We start from the raw sequence: 19,742 nt of genomic DNA on the forward strand, positions 1-19,742 counted from the left end.
GATCCTTGTTTCACCATCTCTGCCTACTGCCTACTGTCTATCCTGCACTGCACCTGGGTCACACCTCACCCCAGCCCTTACAGCCAGGTGGAGATTATAAGAGTACATGGCCATTAAGGCCAGATTGTTCTTCAAGATGTTCAAACGTTCATAGATGACCAGCAGGGTCAAATAATAATCACAGTGGTTGTAGAGGGTGCAACAGCTCAGCACCTCAGGAGTAAATGTCACTTGGCTTTTCATAGCCGAGCATTCAGAGGTCGAGACAGCAGGTGCGGTAGAGAGAGAGAGTTGAATACAGCAGGTCCGGGACAAGATAGCACATCCGCTGAATAGGTCAGGGTTCCATAGCCGCAGGTAGAACAGTTGAAACTGGAGCAGCAGCACGACCAGGTGGACTGGGGACAGACAGGACTCATCAGGCCAGGTAGTCCTGAGGCATGATCCTAGGGCTCAGGTCCTCCGGGAGGGGAGGGAGAGAGGGAGAGAGAATTAGAGGTAGCATTCTTAAATTCACACAGGACACCAGCTAAGACAGGAGTTTTACACCAGATATAACAGACTGACCCTAACACATAGACTATTGCAGCATAGATACTGGAGGCTGAGATGGGGGCACACTGTGGCCCTGTCCGACGATACCCCTAGACAGGGCCAACCAGGCAGGATATAACCCCACCTACTTTGCCAAAGCACAGCCGCCACACCACTAGAGGGATATTAACAGACCACCAACTTACTACCCTGAGACAAGGCTGAGTATAGCCCATGAAGATCTCCTCCACCGCACGAGCCTGAGGGGGTGGAAGACCGGACAGGAACATCCCGCCACTGACTCAACCCTCTCAAGTCGAGTATATCGCAAAAAAGCCTGGCACGACGTGACGCACCCCTCCTAGGGACAGCACGGAAAGCACTAGTAAGCCAGTGACTCAGATCCCCGTAATAGGGTCAGAGGCAGAGAATCCCAGTGGGGAGAGGAGAGCTGGCCAGGCATGGACAGCAAGGGCGGTTCGTCATTCCAGTGCCTTGCTGTTCACCTTCGCACCTCTGGCCCAGGCTACACTCAATCATAGGACCTACTGAAGAGATTAGTCTTCAGTAAAGACAAAGGTTGAGTCTGTGTCTCTCACATAGATCGGCAGACCATTCCATACAAATGTAGCTCTATAGGAGAAAGCCCTGCCTCCAGCTGTTTGCTTAGAAATTCTAGGTACAATAAGGAGGCCTTCGTCTTGTGACCGTAGCGTACGTGTAGGTATGTACGGCAGGACCAAATCGGAGAGATAGGTAGGAGCAAGTCCATGTAATGCTTTGTAGGTTAGCAGTAAAACCTTGAAATCAGCCCCAGCCTTAACAGGAAGCCAGTGTAGAGAGGCTAGCACTGGAGTAATATGATCACATTTTTTGGTTATATACTGTTGTCCTTAGATGCTGACAAGGCATTCGACAGAGTTAAATGGAATTTCCTATTCCGTTTTGGAACAATTTCAGAAAATGGGTCAAAGTGATGTATACCAGTCCCAGAGCTATGGTCTCTACTGGTGGTTTAAGGCACGTGTCAAACGCATTCCATGGAGGGCCAAGTGTCTGCGGGTTTCTGCCACTCCGTTGTACTTGATTGATGAATTAAGGTCACTAATTAGTAAAGAACTCCCCTCACCTGTTTGTCTAGGTCTTAATTGAAAGGAAAAAACAAAAACCTGCAGAAAGTAGGCCCTCCATGGAACGAGTTTGACACCCCTGGTTTAAGGTCACAAGAATTCTCCCTGAGTACAGGGACCCGGCAAGGCTGCCCTCTGTCTCCCCTTCTCTTCTCGATGGTCGTAGAACCGCTGGCAGAATCCATACGTTCTAACGAGATTATCAGAGGTCCCACTATTGCAGATCAGGAACATAAGCTATGCACAGGATATTACACTGTATGTTGTATACCCAGTGAAATCCATTCCACATATCGTTGATACCATATCCCAATTTGGTAAATTCTCTGTATACAAAGCAAATCTTAGAAAATCAAATGCTTGTTTGCTAGATAGCCCGCTAACAGATGAGTTGAGCTTGGTCTGTCCTTTCTCTTGGAAACCAAATGGATTCAAATATCTGGAAATAAATGTTACCCCAACTCTAAAAAATCTGTTTAAAGAAAATTATACTCCCATCGTTAGCAAAATTAAAGAACACCTGATTCGTTGGGCCACTCTCCCAGTAACTATGATTGGAAGGATAAATATAATCAGGATGAAGAATATTTCCCAGACCTAATTATCTATTTCTTATGTTGCCCTGTTATTTACCATATTTTGTTTTTGATTCGTTGAAAAAAATAATCAAAAGGTTTATATGGCGTAACAAAACCCCCAGAATTAAGTACTCTACTTTGGTCAAACCTGAATCTATGGGTGGTCTGGGTCTGCCCAATTTCCAATTTGACTATTGGTCAGCCCAAACTCGCAATTTGTTGTCCTGGACTTTGGACAGACTGGAATACCTATAGATTCAGATTGAAGCACAATTTAGCCATCCTTTACTTCTGAAGAATCCTGTGTTTGTGAATCAGTTTCAACACATTCATGATGACAGTAAGACCTTCAATACAGCATGTACAACAAATGAATGACATGGGCAGACTGTAGAAAGCACTTGGGTATTTCAAACAGGCATTCTTTACTTGCTCCTATCTCTTGTAACCCTGACTTGCCCAATGTGTTCTCAAAGGTCGATCTCTATAAGTGGCACTCGCTGGGTCTTAGGAGGTTTGTTGACTTGTTCCATGGTGGATTGAATACAATGAAGTCATTTATCGAAATCCGTACTGAATACAACATCCCTGGTACAGATTTGTTTAGGTATCTTCAAATCAGAAATGTTATCTTTATGTTTATCAAATAAGGAAAGCTGAGATTTCAGTTGTCAGAAGTTGAAGAATTAATAACCACATCTATATCTATTAAAGGAATAATTGCTAACATCTATACGGAACAAAAATAAATGCAACATGTAAGAATAAAGCTCTTAAAATGTGTTCAGACATCCTGAGACCCAGCGAGTACCCTTATTTCATATTTCATGTAAATTTTTTGTACTAGTTGATTTGAAAAGCTCTGGAAATATATCTGCATTATGAAAATACATCTGCTTTATTACTAAGTTATAATGCTAACTGTACTTTACAATTGTATCTGCTGCTGAAAATGATACCTGCTGCGATGTGATTTTGTTTTGTATGTAATGTATCTTGTGTATGTGATTCTCTTTTTCTTTATTTTCTGTTTGTCTTTATCATTGTTATCAAAAAATTATAATAAATAAATAAAATCAATGGGTATATATCATTAATTTATAAGTCCAATAATGAATGTAACAGCTGGGCATTTCCATCCATAGTACGCAAGTATAAACACCATGGGACCACGCAGCCGTCATACCGCTCAGGAAGGAGACGCGTTCTGTCTCCTAGAGATGAACATACTTTGGTGCGAAAAGTGCAAATCACTCCCAGAACAACAGCAAAGGACCTTGTGAAGATGCTGGAGGAAACAGGTACAAAAGTATCTATATCCACAGTAAAACTAGTCCTATATCGACATAACCTGAAAGGCAGCTCAGCAAGGAAGAAGCCACTGCTCCAAAACCGCCATAAAAAAGCCAGACTACGGTTTGCAACTGCACATGGGGACAAAGATCGTACTTTTTGGAGAAATGTCCTCTGGTCTGATGAAACAAAAATATAACTGTTTGGCCATAATGTCCACCGTTATGTTTGGAGGAAAAAGGGGTAGGCTTGCAAGCCGAAGAACACCATCCCAACCGTGAAGCACAGGGGTGGCAGCATCATGCTGTGGGGGTGCTTTGCTGCAGGACAGGTGCACTTCACAAAATAGATGGCATCATGAGGAAGGAAAATTATGTGGATATATTGAAGCAACATCTCAAGACATCAGTCAGGAAGTTAAAGCTTGGTCACAAATGGGTCTTCCAAATGGACAATGACCCCAAACATACTTCCAAAGTTGTGGCAAAATGGCTTAAGGACAACAAAGTCAAGGTATTGGAGTGGCCATCACAAAGCCCTAACCTCAATCCTATATAAAATTTGTGGGCAGAACTGAAAAAGTGTGTGCGAGCAAGGAGGCCTACAAACCTAACTCAGTTACACCAGCTCTGTCAGGAGGAATGGGCCAAAATTCACCCAACTTATTGTGGGAAGCTTGTGGAAGGCTACCCGAAACGTTTGACCCAAGTTAAACAATTTAAAGGCAATACTACCAAATACTAATTGAGTGTATGTAAACTTCTGACCCACTGGGAATGTGATGAAAGAAATAAAAGCTGAAATAAATCATTCTCTCTACTATTATTCTGACATTTCACATTCTTAAAATATAGTGGTGATCCTAACTGACCTAAGACAGGGAATCTTTACTACGATTAAATGTCAGGAATTGTGAAAAACTGAGTTTAAATGTATTGGGGGGGGCGGGTCGGGAGACACTGTGGCCCCGTCCAACGTTACCCCCGGACAGGGCCAACCAGGCAGGATATAACCCCACCCAAGAACAGTACAGTACAGTAGTGTACAGTAAATATCAGTAAAGAACAATACAGTACAAACTTGTGAAACAAATATTTTCAAAAACAGGGTCGCCTATAAAAGTGAGGGAGATTTTACCATCATTCTGTTACCAACCTTTTCATCAGCACAGTTCTTCCAGTAAATGTGTTTTTGTGAAATGTCCTGTGTAAGTTATTCAAAGTAATCCTTTTGCGTAGAGTTGTATGGTTTGTTAAACTTTGAAATCAATGTTTTTTGTCTGGCATACATTTTAAAGAGAAAAATCTGAGTCAAAGCGTAATTCCATTACTGTGGAAATGCCTAACTGCAGGTCCTAGCTTTAAGGGACCACAATGGAAAGAATCATTTACTTTATTGTGTTATCCATTTTACATTTTAGTCATTTAGCAGACGCTCTTATCCAGAGCGACTTACAGTTATTGAGTGCATACATTTTCATACTGGCCCCCCGTGGGAAACGAACCCACAACCCTGGCGTTGCAAGCGCCATGCTCTACCAACTGAACTACAGGGGACTACCCTGTCAAGTTTTTTTAATATATGCACTGTGTGTATATGTATTTATTTTTTTACTTTCAAATAAAATCCATCAATCAATCAATGAACCTTCATAGAACCAATGGCCCAGTCCAGAAACAACCCCTTGCCCCTAGCACTTGTGTAAATATGTAAGTATTGGATAGGTTTAAACCAATATGATGGAAGCTTAACAGGGCTACAATCATATTGTTTATACCTAGCAAATCATTCAGATGTACATGAAGGGCATAAGAAGTGTAATGGAGAAATGGAAGATCACTAATGTTCATATTTAGATTGAGTGTGACTGGCGTAATGTATAACATACTCAGAGTCTCTGTAACCCACATGATTCACATACAATACTTATCAATTATGTAGTCTCCAGAAAGACACTCAAGGTGTCGACTGAATATTTGGAATGGTTTAAAAAAAAACATTGTTCGCTGATAATTGTAATTGACGTTAGCTAATCGCTGAAGGTCTTAGTACAAGGACCGAGGACACACAGGAACACGTACACACATAGCGATGTATTACATAATATAGCTAAGGGTATATAAGCAGTGATCTTCCTAATGGAGGTTGAACAATTTTTCTGCTTTGAAGCTGATTTTTGTTCGCTTGTTGCAATCTATTTTTGCAACTAGAATTGTATTCTTATATCCACTGGGACTACTAGTGGTTATTTCGGGATAAGGCCAGTGACTCTAGTCTAACCAATAAGGTGCTGACTATTTAATTGCACAGGGTTGGAAAGGGATTTATTTTGATTACAGGAGGCAGTTTCTAGCATTCTGTTATACTGAATCAGGTATATATCTGTATTAGGCAGTTTAGGCTGTATAGGACAGTGTTGCAGATATATGTCTTATTGAAGAAAGATACTTAGCTTATATCTTATTGAGCAGGTATGGCAGTGAGGTTGTGTTCCTTTGGGTTTGTGCTGTTGGTAGTGTTTGCACATTATGCTGATGCACAGCCTAACTGGAGATTTCCTCCATACGACAACCCCCAACCCCAAGTTACAGCCTCTAAGCCTAGGCAGCCCCAGTGGCCAGAGCCCCAGTGGCCACAACAGCAGACTCCCCAGTGGCCAAAGCTGCAGAATCCCCAGTGGCCACAGCTGCAGACTCCCCAGAGACCAGAGCCCCAGGGGCCACAGCTGCAGACTCCCCAGGGACCCCAGCTGCTGACTCCCAAGACACCAGAGCCCCAGGGGCCACAACAGCAAACTCCCCAGAGGCCAGAGCCCCAGAGGCCACAACAGCAGACTCCTCAGAGACCAGAGCCCCAGGGGCCACAGCTGCAGACTCCCCACAGCCCCGAGCTCCAGTGGACACAGCCCCAGGGACCACAGCTGCAGAATCCCCAGTGGCCACAGCTGCAGAATCCCCAGAGACCAGAGCCCCAGGGGCCACAGCTGCAGAATCCCCAGAGCCCAGAGCGCCAGGGGCCACAGCTGCAGACTCCCCAGGGACCACAGCTGCTGACTCCCCAGAGACCAGAGCTGCAGAATCCCCAGAGACCAGAGCCCCAGAGGCCACAGCTGCAGACTCCCCAGAGACCAGAGCCCCAGGGGCCACAGCTGCAGACTCCCCAGGGACCCCAGCTGCTGACTCCCAAGACACCAGAGCCCCAGGGGCCACAACAGCAAACTCCCCAGAGGCCAGAGCCCCAGAGGCCACAACAGCAGACTCCTCAGAGACCAGAGCCCCAGGGGCCACAGCTGCAGACTCCCCACAGCCCCGAGCTCCAGTGGACACAGCCCCAGGGACCACAGCTGCAGAATCCCCAGTGGCCACAGCTGCAGAATCCCCAGAGACCAGAGCCCCAGGGGCCACAGCTGCAGAATCCCCAGAGCCCAGAGCGCCAGGGGCCACAGCTGCAGACTCCCCAGGGACCACAGCTGCTGACTCCCCAGAGACCAGAGCTGCAGAATCCCCAGAGACCAGAGCCCCAGAGGCCACAGCTGCAGAATCCCCAGAGACCAGAGCCCCAGGGGCCACAGCTGCAGACTCCCCAGGGGCCACAGCTACAGACTCCCCAGAGACCAGAGCTCCAGGGGCCACAGCTGCAGACTCCCCAGAGACCAGAGCCCCAGGGGCCACAGCTGCAGACTCCCCAGAGACCAGAGCTCCAGGGGCCACAGCTGCAGACTCCCCAGAGACCGGCGCCCCAGGGGCCACAGCTGCAGACTCCCCAGAGGCCACAACTGCTAACTCCCCAGAGACCAGAGACCCAAGGGCCACAGCTGCAGATTCCCCAGAGACCAGAGCCCCAGGGGCCACAGCTGCAGACTCCCCAGAGACCAGAGCCCCAGGGGGCACAGCTGCAGACTCTCCAGTGGCCAAAGCTGCAGAATCCCCAGTGCCCACAGCTGCAGACTCCCCAGAGACCAGAGCCCCAGGGGCCACAGCTGCAGACTCCCCAGGGACCACAGCTGCTGACTCCCAAGACACCAGAGCCCCAGGGGCCACAACAGCAAACTCCCCAGAGGCCACAACAGCAGACTCCTCAGAGACCAGAGCCCCAGGGGCCACAGCTGCAGACTCCCCACAGCCCCGAGCTCCAGTGGACACAGCCCCAGGGACCACAGCTGCAGAATCCCCAGTGGCCACAGCTGCAGAATCCCCAGAGACCAGAGCCCCAGGGACCACAGCTGCAGAATCCCCAGTGGCCACAGCTGCAGAATCCCCAGAGACCAGAGCCCCAGGGGGCACAGCTGCAGAATCCCCAGAGCCCAGAGCGCCAGGGGCCACAGCTGCAGACTCCCCAGGGACCACAGCTGCTGACTCCCCAGAGACCAGAGCTGCAGAATCCCCAGACACCAGAGCCCCAGGGGCCACAGCTGCAGAATCCCCAGAGACCAGAGCCCCAGGGGCCACAGCTGCAGACTCCCCAGAGACCAGAGCCCCAGGGGCCAAAGCTGCAGACTCCCCAGAGACCAGAGCCCCAGGGGCCACAGCTGCAGACTCCCCAGAGACCAGAGCCCCAGGGGCCACAGCTGCAGACTCCCCAGAGACCAGAGCCCCAGGGGCCACAGCTGCAGACTCCCCAGAGACCAGAGCTCCAGGGGCCACAGCTGCAGACTCCCCAGAGACCGGCGCCCCAGGGGCCACAGCTGCAGACTCCCCACAGGCCACAACTGCTAACTCCCCAGAGACCAGAGACCCAAGGGCCACAGCTGCAGACTCCCCAGAGACCGGCGCCCCAGGGGCCACAGCTGCTGACTCCCCAGAGGCCAGCAGTAACTAAAACTCCAGATCGGCGATGCCAAGTAGAGGCTAAGGATACAGTGCAATGTGGAACGCCTAAAATTACTCCTGCTCAATGTGAGGCTATCGACTGCTGCTTCAATGGACAGCAGTGTTACTATGGGAAGGCAGGTGAGCGTCTGATAGAGCTTCTTCTTCCTTGTAATGCTCTGTATTTGAACAAAACATTTACTTTTTCTCTCTTTCCCCAGTGACTGTGCAGTGTACCATGGATGCTCAGTTTGTTGTGGTGGTGGCCAGGGATGCCACTTGGCCCAAAATAGACATTGATACCATCATTCTGCTGGGGGGAAACAACGGCCCCTGCAGTCCTGTTGGCATCACTTCAGCCTTTGCCATATACCAGTTCCCTATCACTGCCTGTGGCACCACTCTGAAGGTGAGTAGAGAGAGAGAATATTAATTGTGTACACTGGTTCAGTATTAAAGGCCCAGCGTATTCAGAAACGTGATTTTCCTGTGTTTTATAAATATTTCCACACTATGAGAATTGAATAATAGTGTGTAATGACCTTTTAGTGTATGAGTTGTTTGAAAAGACCGCCTGAAATTTCAGCCTGTTTTGGTGGGATGGAGTTTTGGCCTGCCTGGTAACATCACCAGATAGTAAATTAGTTAATAGACCAATAAGAAAGAAAGTTCCAAATCTCTCTGCCAATAACAGCTCGTTTTCAGTTTTCCCCTCCCCACTCAGACCACTCCCAGACAGTCCTAGCAAAATTCTTGCTTGAGACGCTGCTCTTTGCTAAGAAGCTATTTTTGTTTCTTTTTGACCATTTTAATTTAAACCAATCACAGTAAGGTACTTCATTGTTACCCAGAAATTATTTGAAAGAGCTAAAAATGTTGGCCGTTTAAAGGGCAATTCCTCCACTTTTCAACCCCATTTTCATAATCTCCAGCACCAGTGTCTATATATGTGAAAACAGAGCGTTTCTATGATCTGTGGTTAAAAAGATAAGAAGAGCGAGCCTTAAAAAATGCTTCTCTGTGACATCACAAGGTAGGATTAAAAGTAAAAAAACAGTGATTTTCAAATCCTGCATCGAGTTTCTAGCCCAAGCAGGGCTCTGATCTCCCAAATGATAATTGTTGTAATGATAAGGCTTCGCTGTACCTTTGTTTCCATGTGCAGATTCGATAGAGTCATGGTTGCACCATTACTACAGCAAAAATGGCTTGTTTCTAGCCCAACCAGGGCAAAAGATCTGACCCATATTACCGGCACCATTTTTATCTTCCTGTAGCGGATCGCCAGGACTGCATTTTATATTCATAAACCATGTCATGTGCTGTTCTAAAACTACTCGCCCGTTGTTAACCATTTATTTACACTTTGTTCAGTCATGTTACCTCATTGGCTAGCTAGCTAACTTTACCGGTATATCCAAACATTTGGGGACACAGACAGAAAGGAAAAGGGATATCTTCTTCAGGACATCAATGATCATAGCAATGAATGAATGACAGAGCACTTTCATGTCATCATCATAAACCTGAACCTTTTTAAGGAGACAGTGTACAATTTTCAATGTAATGCATCTCAATCAGAAAATAGTGCTTTTACAAAAAAAAACATTTTAACTTTATTTTAACAGGGAAGACATATTGAGACCTAGGTCTCTTTTACAAATGTGCCCTGTATGAACAACATTAATTTACACATTATACCTAAACTATATATATCAGTGGAGGCTGCTGAGGGGAGGACGGCTCATAATAATGGCTGGAACGTAGCAAATGGAATGGCATTAAACACATGGAAACAACGGCTCCGCTGCGAAGTGATAGGTCACACAAGCTCACAGAACGGGACTGCGGAGTGCTGAAGCGCATAGCGCGTAAAACTGCCTCTGGAAGCAACATCAGCACAAGAACTGTTCATCGAGAGCTTCATGAAATGGGTTTCCATGGCAGCTGCACACAAACCTAAGATCACCATGCGCAATGCCAAGCATCGGCTGGAGTGGTGTAAAGTTCTCTGCCATTGGACTCTGAAGCAGTGGAAACGCATTCTCTGGAGTGATGAATCACGCTTCACCATCTGACAGTCAGACGGATTAATCTGGGTTTAGCGGATGCCAGGAGAACGCTACCTGCCCAAATGCATAGTGCCAACTGTAAAGTTTGGTGGCGGAGGAATAATGGTCTGGGGCTGTTTTATATATATATATATATATATATATAAATATTTATTATAATACAAAAACAGTCATGGGAAGCACAAATAAAACTTCTCAAATCACCCAGAAAAACAGTTACAGTGAGGGGAAAAAGTACTTGATCCCCTGCTGATTTTGTAAGTTTGCCCACTGACAAAGACATGTTCAGTCTATAATTTTAATGGTAGGTTTATTTGAACAGTGAGAGACAGAATAACAACAACAAAATCCAGAAAAATGCATGTTAAAAATGTTATCAATTGATTTGCATTTTAATGAGGGAAATAAGTATTTGACCCCTCTGGAAAACATGACTTAGTACTTGGTGGCAAAACCCTTGTTGGCAATCACAGAGGTCAGATGTTTCTTGTAGTTGGCCACCAGGTTTGCACACATCTCAGGAGGGATTTTGTCCCACTCCTCTTTGCAGATCTTCTCCAAGTCATTAAGGTTTCGAGGCTGACGTTTGGCAACTCGAACCTTCAGCTCCCTCCACAGATTTTCTATGGGATTAAGGTCTGGAGACTGGCTAGGCCACTCCAAGACCTTAATGTGCTTCTTCTTGAGCCACTCCTTTGTTGCCTTGGCCGTGTGTTTTGGGTCATTGTCATGCTGGAATACCCATCCACGACCCATTTTCAATGCCCTGGCTGAGGGAAGGAGGTTCTCACCCAAGATTTGACGGTAAATGGCCCCGTCCATCGTCCCTTTGATGCAGTGAAGTTGTCCTGTACCCTTGGCAGAAAAACACCCCCAAAGCATAATGTTTCCACCTCCATGTTTGACGGTGGGGATGGTGTTCTTGGGGTCATAGGCAGCATTCCTCCTCTTCCAAACACGGCGAGTTGAGTTGATGCCAAAGAGCTCCATTTTGGTCTCATCTGACCACAACACTTTCACCCAGTTCTCCTCTGAATCATTCAGATGTTCAATGGCAAACTTCAGACGGGCCTGTATATGTGCTTTCTTGAGCAGGGGGACCTTGTGGGCGTTGCAGGATTTCAGTCCTTCACGGCGTAGTGTGTTACCAATTGTTTTCTTGGTGACTATGGTCCCAGCTGCCTTGAGATCATTGACAAGATCCTCCCGTGTAATTCTGGGCTGATTCCTCAACGTTCTCATGATCATTGCAACTCCACGAGGTGAGATCTTGCATGGAGCCCCAGACCGAGGGAGATTGACAGTTATTTTGTGTTTCTTCCATTTGCCAATAATCGCACCAACTGTTGTCACCTTCTCACCAAGCTGCTTGGCGATGGTCTTGTAGCCCATTCCAGCCTTGTGTAGGTCCAAAATCTTGTCCCTGACATCCTTGGAGAGCTCTTTGGTCTTGGCCATGGTGGAGAGTTTGGAATCTGATTGATTGATTGCTTCTGTGGACAGGTCTTTTATACAGGTAACAAACTGAGATTAGGAGCACTCCCTTTAAGAGTGTGCTCCTAATCTCAGCTCGTTACCTGTATAAAAGACACCTGGGAGCCAGAAATCTTTCTGATTGAGAGGGGGTCAAATACTTATTTCCCTCATTAAAATGCAAATCAATTTATAACATCTTTGACATGCATTTTTCTGGATTTTTTGGTTGTCATTCTGTCTCTCACTGTTCAAATAAACCTACCATTAATATTATAGACTGATCATTTCTTTGTCAGTGGGCAAACGTACAAAATCAGCAGGGGATCAAATACTTTTTTCCCTCACTGTACATTCATCCACAAATAAGTCCCCAATCAATACTTTAAATTGCCCGAACGGCACCAGAACATCAAGAAATGTATTTAGAATTTTGTGCATTAAAACTAAAAGCAGATTTATCGACCTTGGTGGAGACCCTAGGAACCTCAAAAGTTAACCAATCCTGTGAACAGGTTAGGCAACTCAGGTGTCTATACTTCAACAGCAAAGTTAGATAAGACGGAAGTTTATGAAGTAGGGCCTTGTAAACAAAAAGGGAGTAATGTAGAGATATATGGGTCTTTAGCGAAGTCCAGCCAACCTTTTGATACGGGATGCAGTGATGAGTATCAAAACTGTCACCTGTAACAAAACAAAGGGCACTATGGTAGATGGCATCCAAAGGTTTAAGAGAAGTAGCAGCTGCACTTAAAAAAAATTATATCACCATAATCAAGAACAGATAAAAAGGTTGACTGAATAATCTGGTTCCTACTGCTTAGAGAAAGGCTCAATCTGTTTCTGTAGAAAAATACAACTTTAAATCTTAGCTTCTTAACCAGCTCATCTATATGTTTTTTAAACGTCAAATCCATATCAATCCAAAGACCTAAGTATTTATATGCGGGGACACGTTCGATTGGAGAACCATCTAATGAGTGAACATGTAGTTCATCTGAAACATTCTTCCAAGAGTTTGAAAACAACATGTATTTCATTTTGCCCATATTAACCACAAGTTTTAAATCAGCAAGGGATTCCTGCATAGCTATAAAATCTGACTGTAGTTTTGACACATCCAGATTAACAGTTGCGGCAATAGCCTACATAATAGTATCATCCACATATAGATTGTTTACAATTTTTAACAGATTGACCAATGGTGTTTATATAAATGACTTTGTAATTTCAATGACAGGTATTCGTATCAATATTTTAGATTATATAATAAACTAATATCTTTACAGTATTATATATTAGTTTCTAGGGCACGTGTTTCAAAAGTAGCTAGAATTCATGTAGGCCCAATATGAGCTGTATCTCAATTTTTAAAAATCTTATTTTTTGGTGCTCCTAAATTTCATGTGGTGCTCCTAAATTTTTTAAGTTGGGAGCGCCAGTGCTATCAATGAAAATATGTCATTTAGAGCCCTTTTCTTGCTCCCCACGTCACCACGAATCTCATAGTGTTTGAAAATCACTGTTTTTAAAATGTTTTAAGTTTTTGATGATACCAAACTTAGAAATGTACCATTTTCACATATGTTGACACTGGTATTGTGCTGGAGATCCTGAAAATGAGGTTGAAAAGTGGTGGAGTTGCCCTTTAACTGTGGACTCTCCCCTGCAGGAGGAAAATGGATATATGGTTTATGAGAACAGGATGGCGTCTTCCTATGAAGTGGGGATCGTACCCCGAGGCGCCATCACCAGAGACAGCCAATTTGAGTGAGTCTTCTATCTGTAAGATTGAATTTACTTTATTGATTCCCCAGAGCTAGTTTCCTGCACCCAGATTTAGCCCATAAAGTGTTGCTATTTTACATTTCAGTCATTTAGCAGATACTCTTATCCAGAGCGACTTACAGTTAGTGAGTGCATACATTTTTTTATACTGGCCCCCCGTGGGAATCGAACCCACAACCCTGGCGTTGCAAACGCCATGCTCTACCTATGCTTCAAGATCCTACTGTATCAGTCACTACCATTGTCTCCCTCTCTAGGCTGCTGTTCCAGTGTATGTACTCTGCCACTGCGGTGAAGGCTCTGGTTATTGAGGTGAACACTGTTCTTGCACCCGCTCCGGTTGCTGTTCTGGGACCGCTCAGAGTGGAACTCAGACTGGCCAAAGGAAGATGTGACACCAATGCATGTAAAGATGGTAAGGTGCATTTCATTTCAGGCTTGTTCTGTGTACATTTGTAGAACTTCAAACACATCTATTGTTTATATAATTGACTTTTACATGTGTTTTTTTCAATCCTGTCTGACTTCCAGAGTCCAGAGCCTTCACATCGTTTTACACTGCGGAAGACTACCCTCTCACTAAAGTCCTGAGGCAACCTGTGTACGTTGAGGTGCGCATCCTGGAGAGGAAGGATCCCAACCTGGTCCTGATGCTGGAGCACTGCTGGACCACATCTGACCCCAGCCCTGTCAGCATGCCCCAGTGGGACCTCCTCATTGAAAAGTGAGTAACTACAGTACTAATCCACCTGATTTCTGTGCTTGCTGCTCCCTGATTATGAATGTATTTTGAACAATATGTTTGACATTTCTTCATTATGTGACATCAGAAGGCATCATGTACCACTATGTACACTGAATAAAAATGTGAACGCAACATGTAAAGTGTTGGTCCCATGTTTCATGAGTTTAAATAAAAGATCCCAGAAATCTTCCATACGCATCTTTTTTTTTTTTTTTTTTACATCCCTGTTAGAGACCATTTCTCCTTTGCCAAGATAATACATCCACCTGACAGGTGTGGCATATCAAGAAGCTGATTAAACAGCATGATCATTACACAGGTGCACCTTGTGCTGGGGGAAATAAAAGGCCACTCTAAAATGTGCAGTTTTGTCACACAACACAATGCCACAGATGTCTAAAGTTTTGAGGGAGCATGCAATTGACATGCTGACTGCAGGAATGTCCACCAGAGCTGTTACCAGAGAATTTAATGTTCATTTCTCTACCATAAGCCATAATGTTGTTTTAGCGAATTTGGCAGTACGTCCAACCGGCCTCACAACCGCAGACCACGTGTAACCATGCCAGCCCAGGACCTCCACATCCAGCTTCTTCACCTTCGGGATCATCTGAGACCAGCCAGCCGGACAGCTGATAAAACTGTGGGTTTGCAACACCGAAGGTATTCTGCACAAACTGTCAGAAACCGTCTCAGGGAAGCTCATCTGCGTGCTCATCGTCCTCACCAGGGTCTTGACCTGACTGCAGTTCGACGTTGTAACCAACTTTAGTGGGCAAATGCTCACCTTTGATGGCCACTGGCATGCTGGAGAAGTGTGCTCTTCACGGATGAATCCCGGTTTCAACTGTACCGGGCAGATGGCGTCGTGTGGGCGAGCGATTTGCTGATTTTAACGTTGTGAACAGAGTACCCCATGGTGGCGGTGGGGTTATGGTATGGGCAGGCATAAGCTACGGACAACAAACACAATTGCATTTTATCGATGACAATTTGAATGCACAGAGATACAGTGACGAGATGAGATCCTGAGGCCCATTGTCGTGCCATTCATCCGTCGTCATCACCTCATGTTTCAGCATGATATGGCACAGCCCCATGTGGCAAGGATCTGTCCACAATTCCTGGAAGCTGAAAATGTCCCAGTTCTTCCATGGCCTGCATACTCACAAGACATGTCACCCATTAAGCATGTTTGGGATGCCCTGGATCGACGTGTATGACAGCGTGTTCCAGTTCCCACCAATATACTGTATATAGCAAGTTGGCACAGCCAATGAAAAGGAGTGGGACAACATTCCACAGGCCACAATCAACAGCCTGATCAACTCTATGCGAAGGAGATGTGTCGCGCTGCATGAGGCAAATGGTGGTCACACCAGATACTGACTGGTTTTCTGATCCCCGCCCTACCTTTTTTTTAAAGGTATCTGTGACAAACAGATGCATATCTGTATTCCCAGTCATGTGAAATCCATAGATTAGGGCCTAATGAATTTATTTCAATTGACTGATTTCTTTATATGAACTGTAACTCAGTAAAATCTTTGAAATTGTTGCATAATGCGTTTATATTTTAGTGTATTTTGAATTGAGGCTTTGCAACATAATTTTTTTTACATTTTAGTCATTTAGCAGACGCTCTTATCTAGTGAGCGCATAATATATTTATTTTTTTCATACTGGTTCCCCGTGGGTAACGAACACACAACCCTGGCGTTGCAAACGTCATGCTCTACCAACTGAGCTACACGGGACATGAAGTTTTTATTACTCCTCTCTCTTTCTCCAGATGTTCCTACCAGAATGATAAGTACCAGACCACCATGGTCCCCGTGGAACTCTCCTCTGGCCTTCTGTACCCCAGCCACCACAAACGCTTCACCCTTAAGATGTTCACCTTTGTGGATCACACTCGGGCTCCCCGCAAAGACACGGTAATTTGCTACCTTTATTCATACCTGTTCGATATAATAGACACTACTTGATATACTATTGGCTTTTCAGTAACTTACTTTATGCCGTACTCTCTTGCCAGATTTTCATCCACTGTAGGGTATCTTTGTGCTACCCTACTCCAGGTGACTCCTGTGAACCAAAATGCAACAGACAAAGTGGGTAGTATTCTCCCTTCTTTACAAAGGCCTTGCTTGGACACCATAGCCCATATTTAAAGTGTCTCCGAGTATGAGTGCTGATCTAGGATCAGATCCTTCCTGTCTATAATCTTAATCATTATCATGATTTAAAAGACAGCTGATTCTAAATCAACACTCCTGTGCTCAGATGCTTTGTGATTGTGAATATGACCCAGGTTCTGTTCTTAACCGTTTCTGTTGGGTTTTTCAGGAAGAGATGTTGCTGCTGCTGCTTGGAGGAAGACCAGGCAGACTGCTGTGGTCTCCAGTGGAGAAGTGGTCCTGGTTGACAAAAAGCCTGCCTACCCTTCAAACGACTAATACTAGCTACAGTTTGTAGCTGGGTATGAAATGATGTATTCCATACCCGTTACAGCGGAGCTAGTGAAAAGCACTGGCAGTACTTTTTCTATGAACCTTTACTTGGCGATATTTTCTTCGTTCTTGTCTCTTATAAACGTCCATGTCCAGTTGCAGGAGGTACTCCAAAAACCAGGGAATATTTAGAACGATATTAAACTCACTTTTTGCACCGAGTGAGAAGTTCCCTCGCCTTGTATTTCCCAACATCTTTGCAGGAACTACTCGTTTCCATGCGACACGGCTGCAGCCACGCGTACAAGTAGACGACAGCGCGTCACACCGTGCGACCAAAACAAAGATCTACACACATGCAAGCGGCATTTCTCACTCGATACAAACAGTGGATTTAATACTTTAAGGAACTTTTTTTTTTTTTTCGTCTGCAACTGGACACGGAAGTTTATAAGACACTGGAACCTTCCGAATCGAGAATGAATAAAGTATCGCAAAGTAACGGTTAGTCTAAAATATCCTGATTATGGCTAAACAGCAGTTTAGGCACAACCTCAGACACAAGCTTTAACTATGCCGCTGAGTTTCGTGTTTACATGGCTATAACAAAACATGGGTTCCTGATTTCGCTACGTATTTATTGTTTCTAATAAACAGTTGTACCACAAAGTTGGCAATTCATAAACATTTTCCTTTTTACTTATTTGTGCATAGTAAAACCTACTCTCTCGCCACAGAAATGTGGATATAGGATCTGTAAATCTTGTTGAGTTTGTTTTGTGAAGGCATTGTCTAATTCCTGGAACACGTTGATAGCAGTGGTCAAGGTTGTGTAGAGGTATCATTCTATGACAGGCCTCTACAACCCTGTTCCTGGAGAGCCACCCTCCTGTAGGTTTTTGCTCCAACCCCAATCTAGCGCACCTGATTATCATAATTAGCTGCTCGATAAACTGAATCAGGTTAGTTGAAACTGGGGTTGTAGTGAAAACCTACAGGAGTGTTGCTCTCTAGGAACAGGGTTGTAGTGAAAACCTACAGGAGGATAGCTCTCCAGGAACAGGGTTGTAGTGAAAACCTACAGGAGGGTAGCTCTCCAGGAACTGGGTTGGAGTGAAAACCTACAGGAGGGTAGCTCTCCAGGAACTGGGTTGGAGAGCCCTGTTCAAGGCCAAAACACAGAACAGTAGTTTTACTACACTGAACAAAAAATATAAACGCAACAATTTCAAAGATTTTACTGAGTTACAGTTCATATAAGGAAATCAGTCAATTGAAATAAATAAATTAGGCCCTAATCTATGGATTTCACATGACTGGGCAAGGACGCAGCCTTGGGAGCCAGGCCCACCCACTGGGGAGCCAGGACCAGCCAATCAGAATGAGTTTTTCCCCACAAAAGGGCTTTATTACAGACAGAAATACTACTCAGCACCACCTCAGACGAACCCGCAGGTGAAGAAGCCGGGTGTGGAGGTCTTGGGCTGGTGTGGTCTGAAATGAACATTCAATTCTCTGGCAACAGCTCTGGTGGACATTCCTGCAGTCAGCATGCCAATTGTGTGCGCCCTCAAAACTTGACATCTGTGGCAAAACTGCATATGTGGCCTTTTTTTGTCCCCAGCACAAGGTGCACCTGTGTAATGATCATGCTGTTTAATCAGCTTCTTGATATGCCACAACTGTCAGGTGGATGAATTATCTTGGCAAAGGAGAAATGCTCACTAACAGTGTTAAATGCTTTTTGTGCTTATGGAAAATGTCTGATCTTTTATTTCAGCTCATGAAACCAACACTTTACATGTTGCATTTATATTTTTGTTCAGTATATATGGGCAATTCCATGGTAAGAGAGTGACAATGAGACTGTTTTTTTTTTCACCTTAAAATGTAGGCTGTCAAACAAACCAATGATTGCAAAGTTAAACAATACAACTCTATGCACAAAAGTTTGGTAACAGAATGATCGTTTTTGCTGTTTGCCATAATTCTGTTAACAAACCTTGCATCTTCACTGTTCTTAAAGTAAATGTATTTTTGTCAAATTCAGTAGAAATTGTTAAAAGTAGTCCTTGTACATAGTTATGGTTTGTTTAACTTTGCAAATTTGTTTGAGTCTCTGTAGCTAGGTTTTCATCCATTTGGCGACCGATTTTCATGCGAATACTCTAGAATCCGCATAAAGAAAATATGCGCATTTTCCCACCAGTGGTGTTTCCACCAAATTGAGTTTTTGCGGATACAAATCAGTGCGTGATGACAGTGCACTGCCCACAACGTATTTTTTCGCTTACATTTTCATGTACCGAATACAAATCTAAAGTTCAATATGTTTCCATCGCATTTTTAACTCTACTGATTTCGTCACAAACTGTTGAGTTAAATAGCAACTATGCCTACTCTGGTGTTGCCTGGCACCTGCGCTCTCGCCAACAGCTCGCAGATACAGTGCGGGTAGACTAGTCTACATTATATTATTATGGGTAAGAGCGAGAATATTTGTATTTGCCACGGCAGCCAAGCATCGATCATGTCACTAGAATAATAGCCTCGATATTTATTGGAAATTAGCATCAAGCTCATCACCTCGCACATTCGCCACCCTGTGAAGTTCATAAATTATTTCATCTGTAGCCTAATAAACTGTATGCTTTTCCGAGTCCATCCCCCTAGTCGTGACTGTCCATGCACCATGTAATTCATCCGCATGAATGGTTGGGTGGAAACATAGTTAGTGATCAATACTATTATCCAAGTGAGCATATTGCCGCAAAGAATAATTGGGGAGTTGGGAGATATTCCAGTGTAACAGAAGGCCTCAGGTAGAAATGTAATCATCCTCGAGCTCTTACTCTGGCCCTATTCATA

The 19,742-nt window shown here is 44.7% G+C and overlaps 1 protein-coding gene across 1 annotated transcript; it reads left to right on the forward strand.

Moving 5' to 3' along the window:
* The first annotated feature begins 6,008 nt into the window (after positions 1-6,008).
* Positions 6,009-17,767, forward strand: LOC121534477 (basic proline-rich protein-like). The gene is made up of 8 exons (XM_041841070.2): positions 6,009-8,484; positions 8,565-8,752; positions 13,561-13,658; positions 13,934-14,091; positions 14,208-14,400; positions 16,214-16,391; positions 16,433-16,535; positions 16,771-17,767. The coding sequence occupies exons 1-8, from the start codon at positions 6,009-6,011 to the stop codon at positions 16,878-16,880; spliced, it is 3,504 nt and encodes a 1,167-aa protein (XP_041697004.1). The 3' UTR covers positions 16,881-17,767.
* Positions 17,768-19,742: the final 1,975 nt, after the last annotated feature.

The sequence above is a fragment of the Coregonus clupeaformis genome, chromosome 21, assembly GCF_020615455.1.
Source record: "Coregonus clupeaformis isolate EN_2021a chromosome 21, ASM2061545v1, whole genome shotgun sequence".
NCBI lineage: Eukaryota > Metazoa > Chordata > Actinopteri > Salmoniformes > Salmonidae > Coregonus > Coregonus clupeaformis.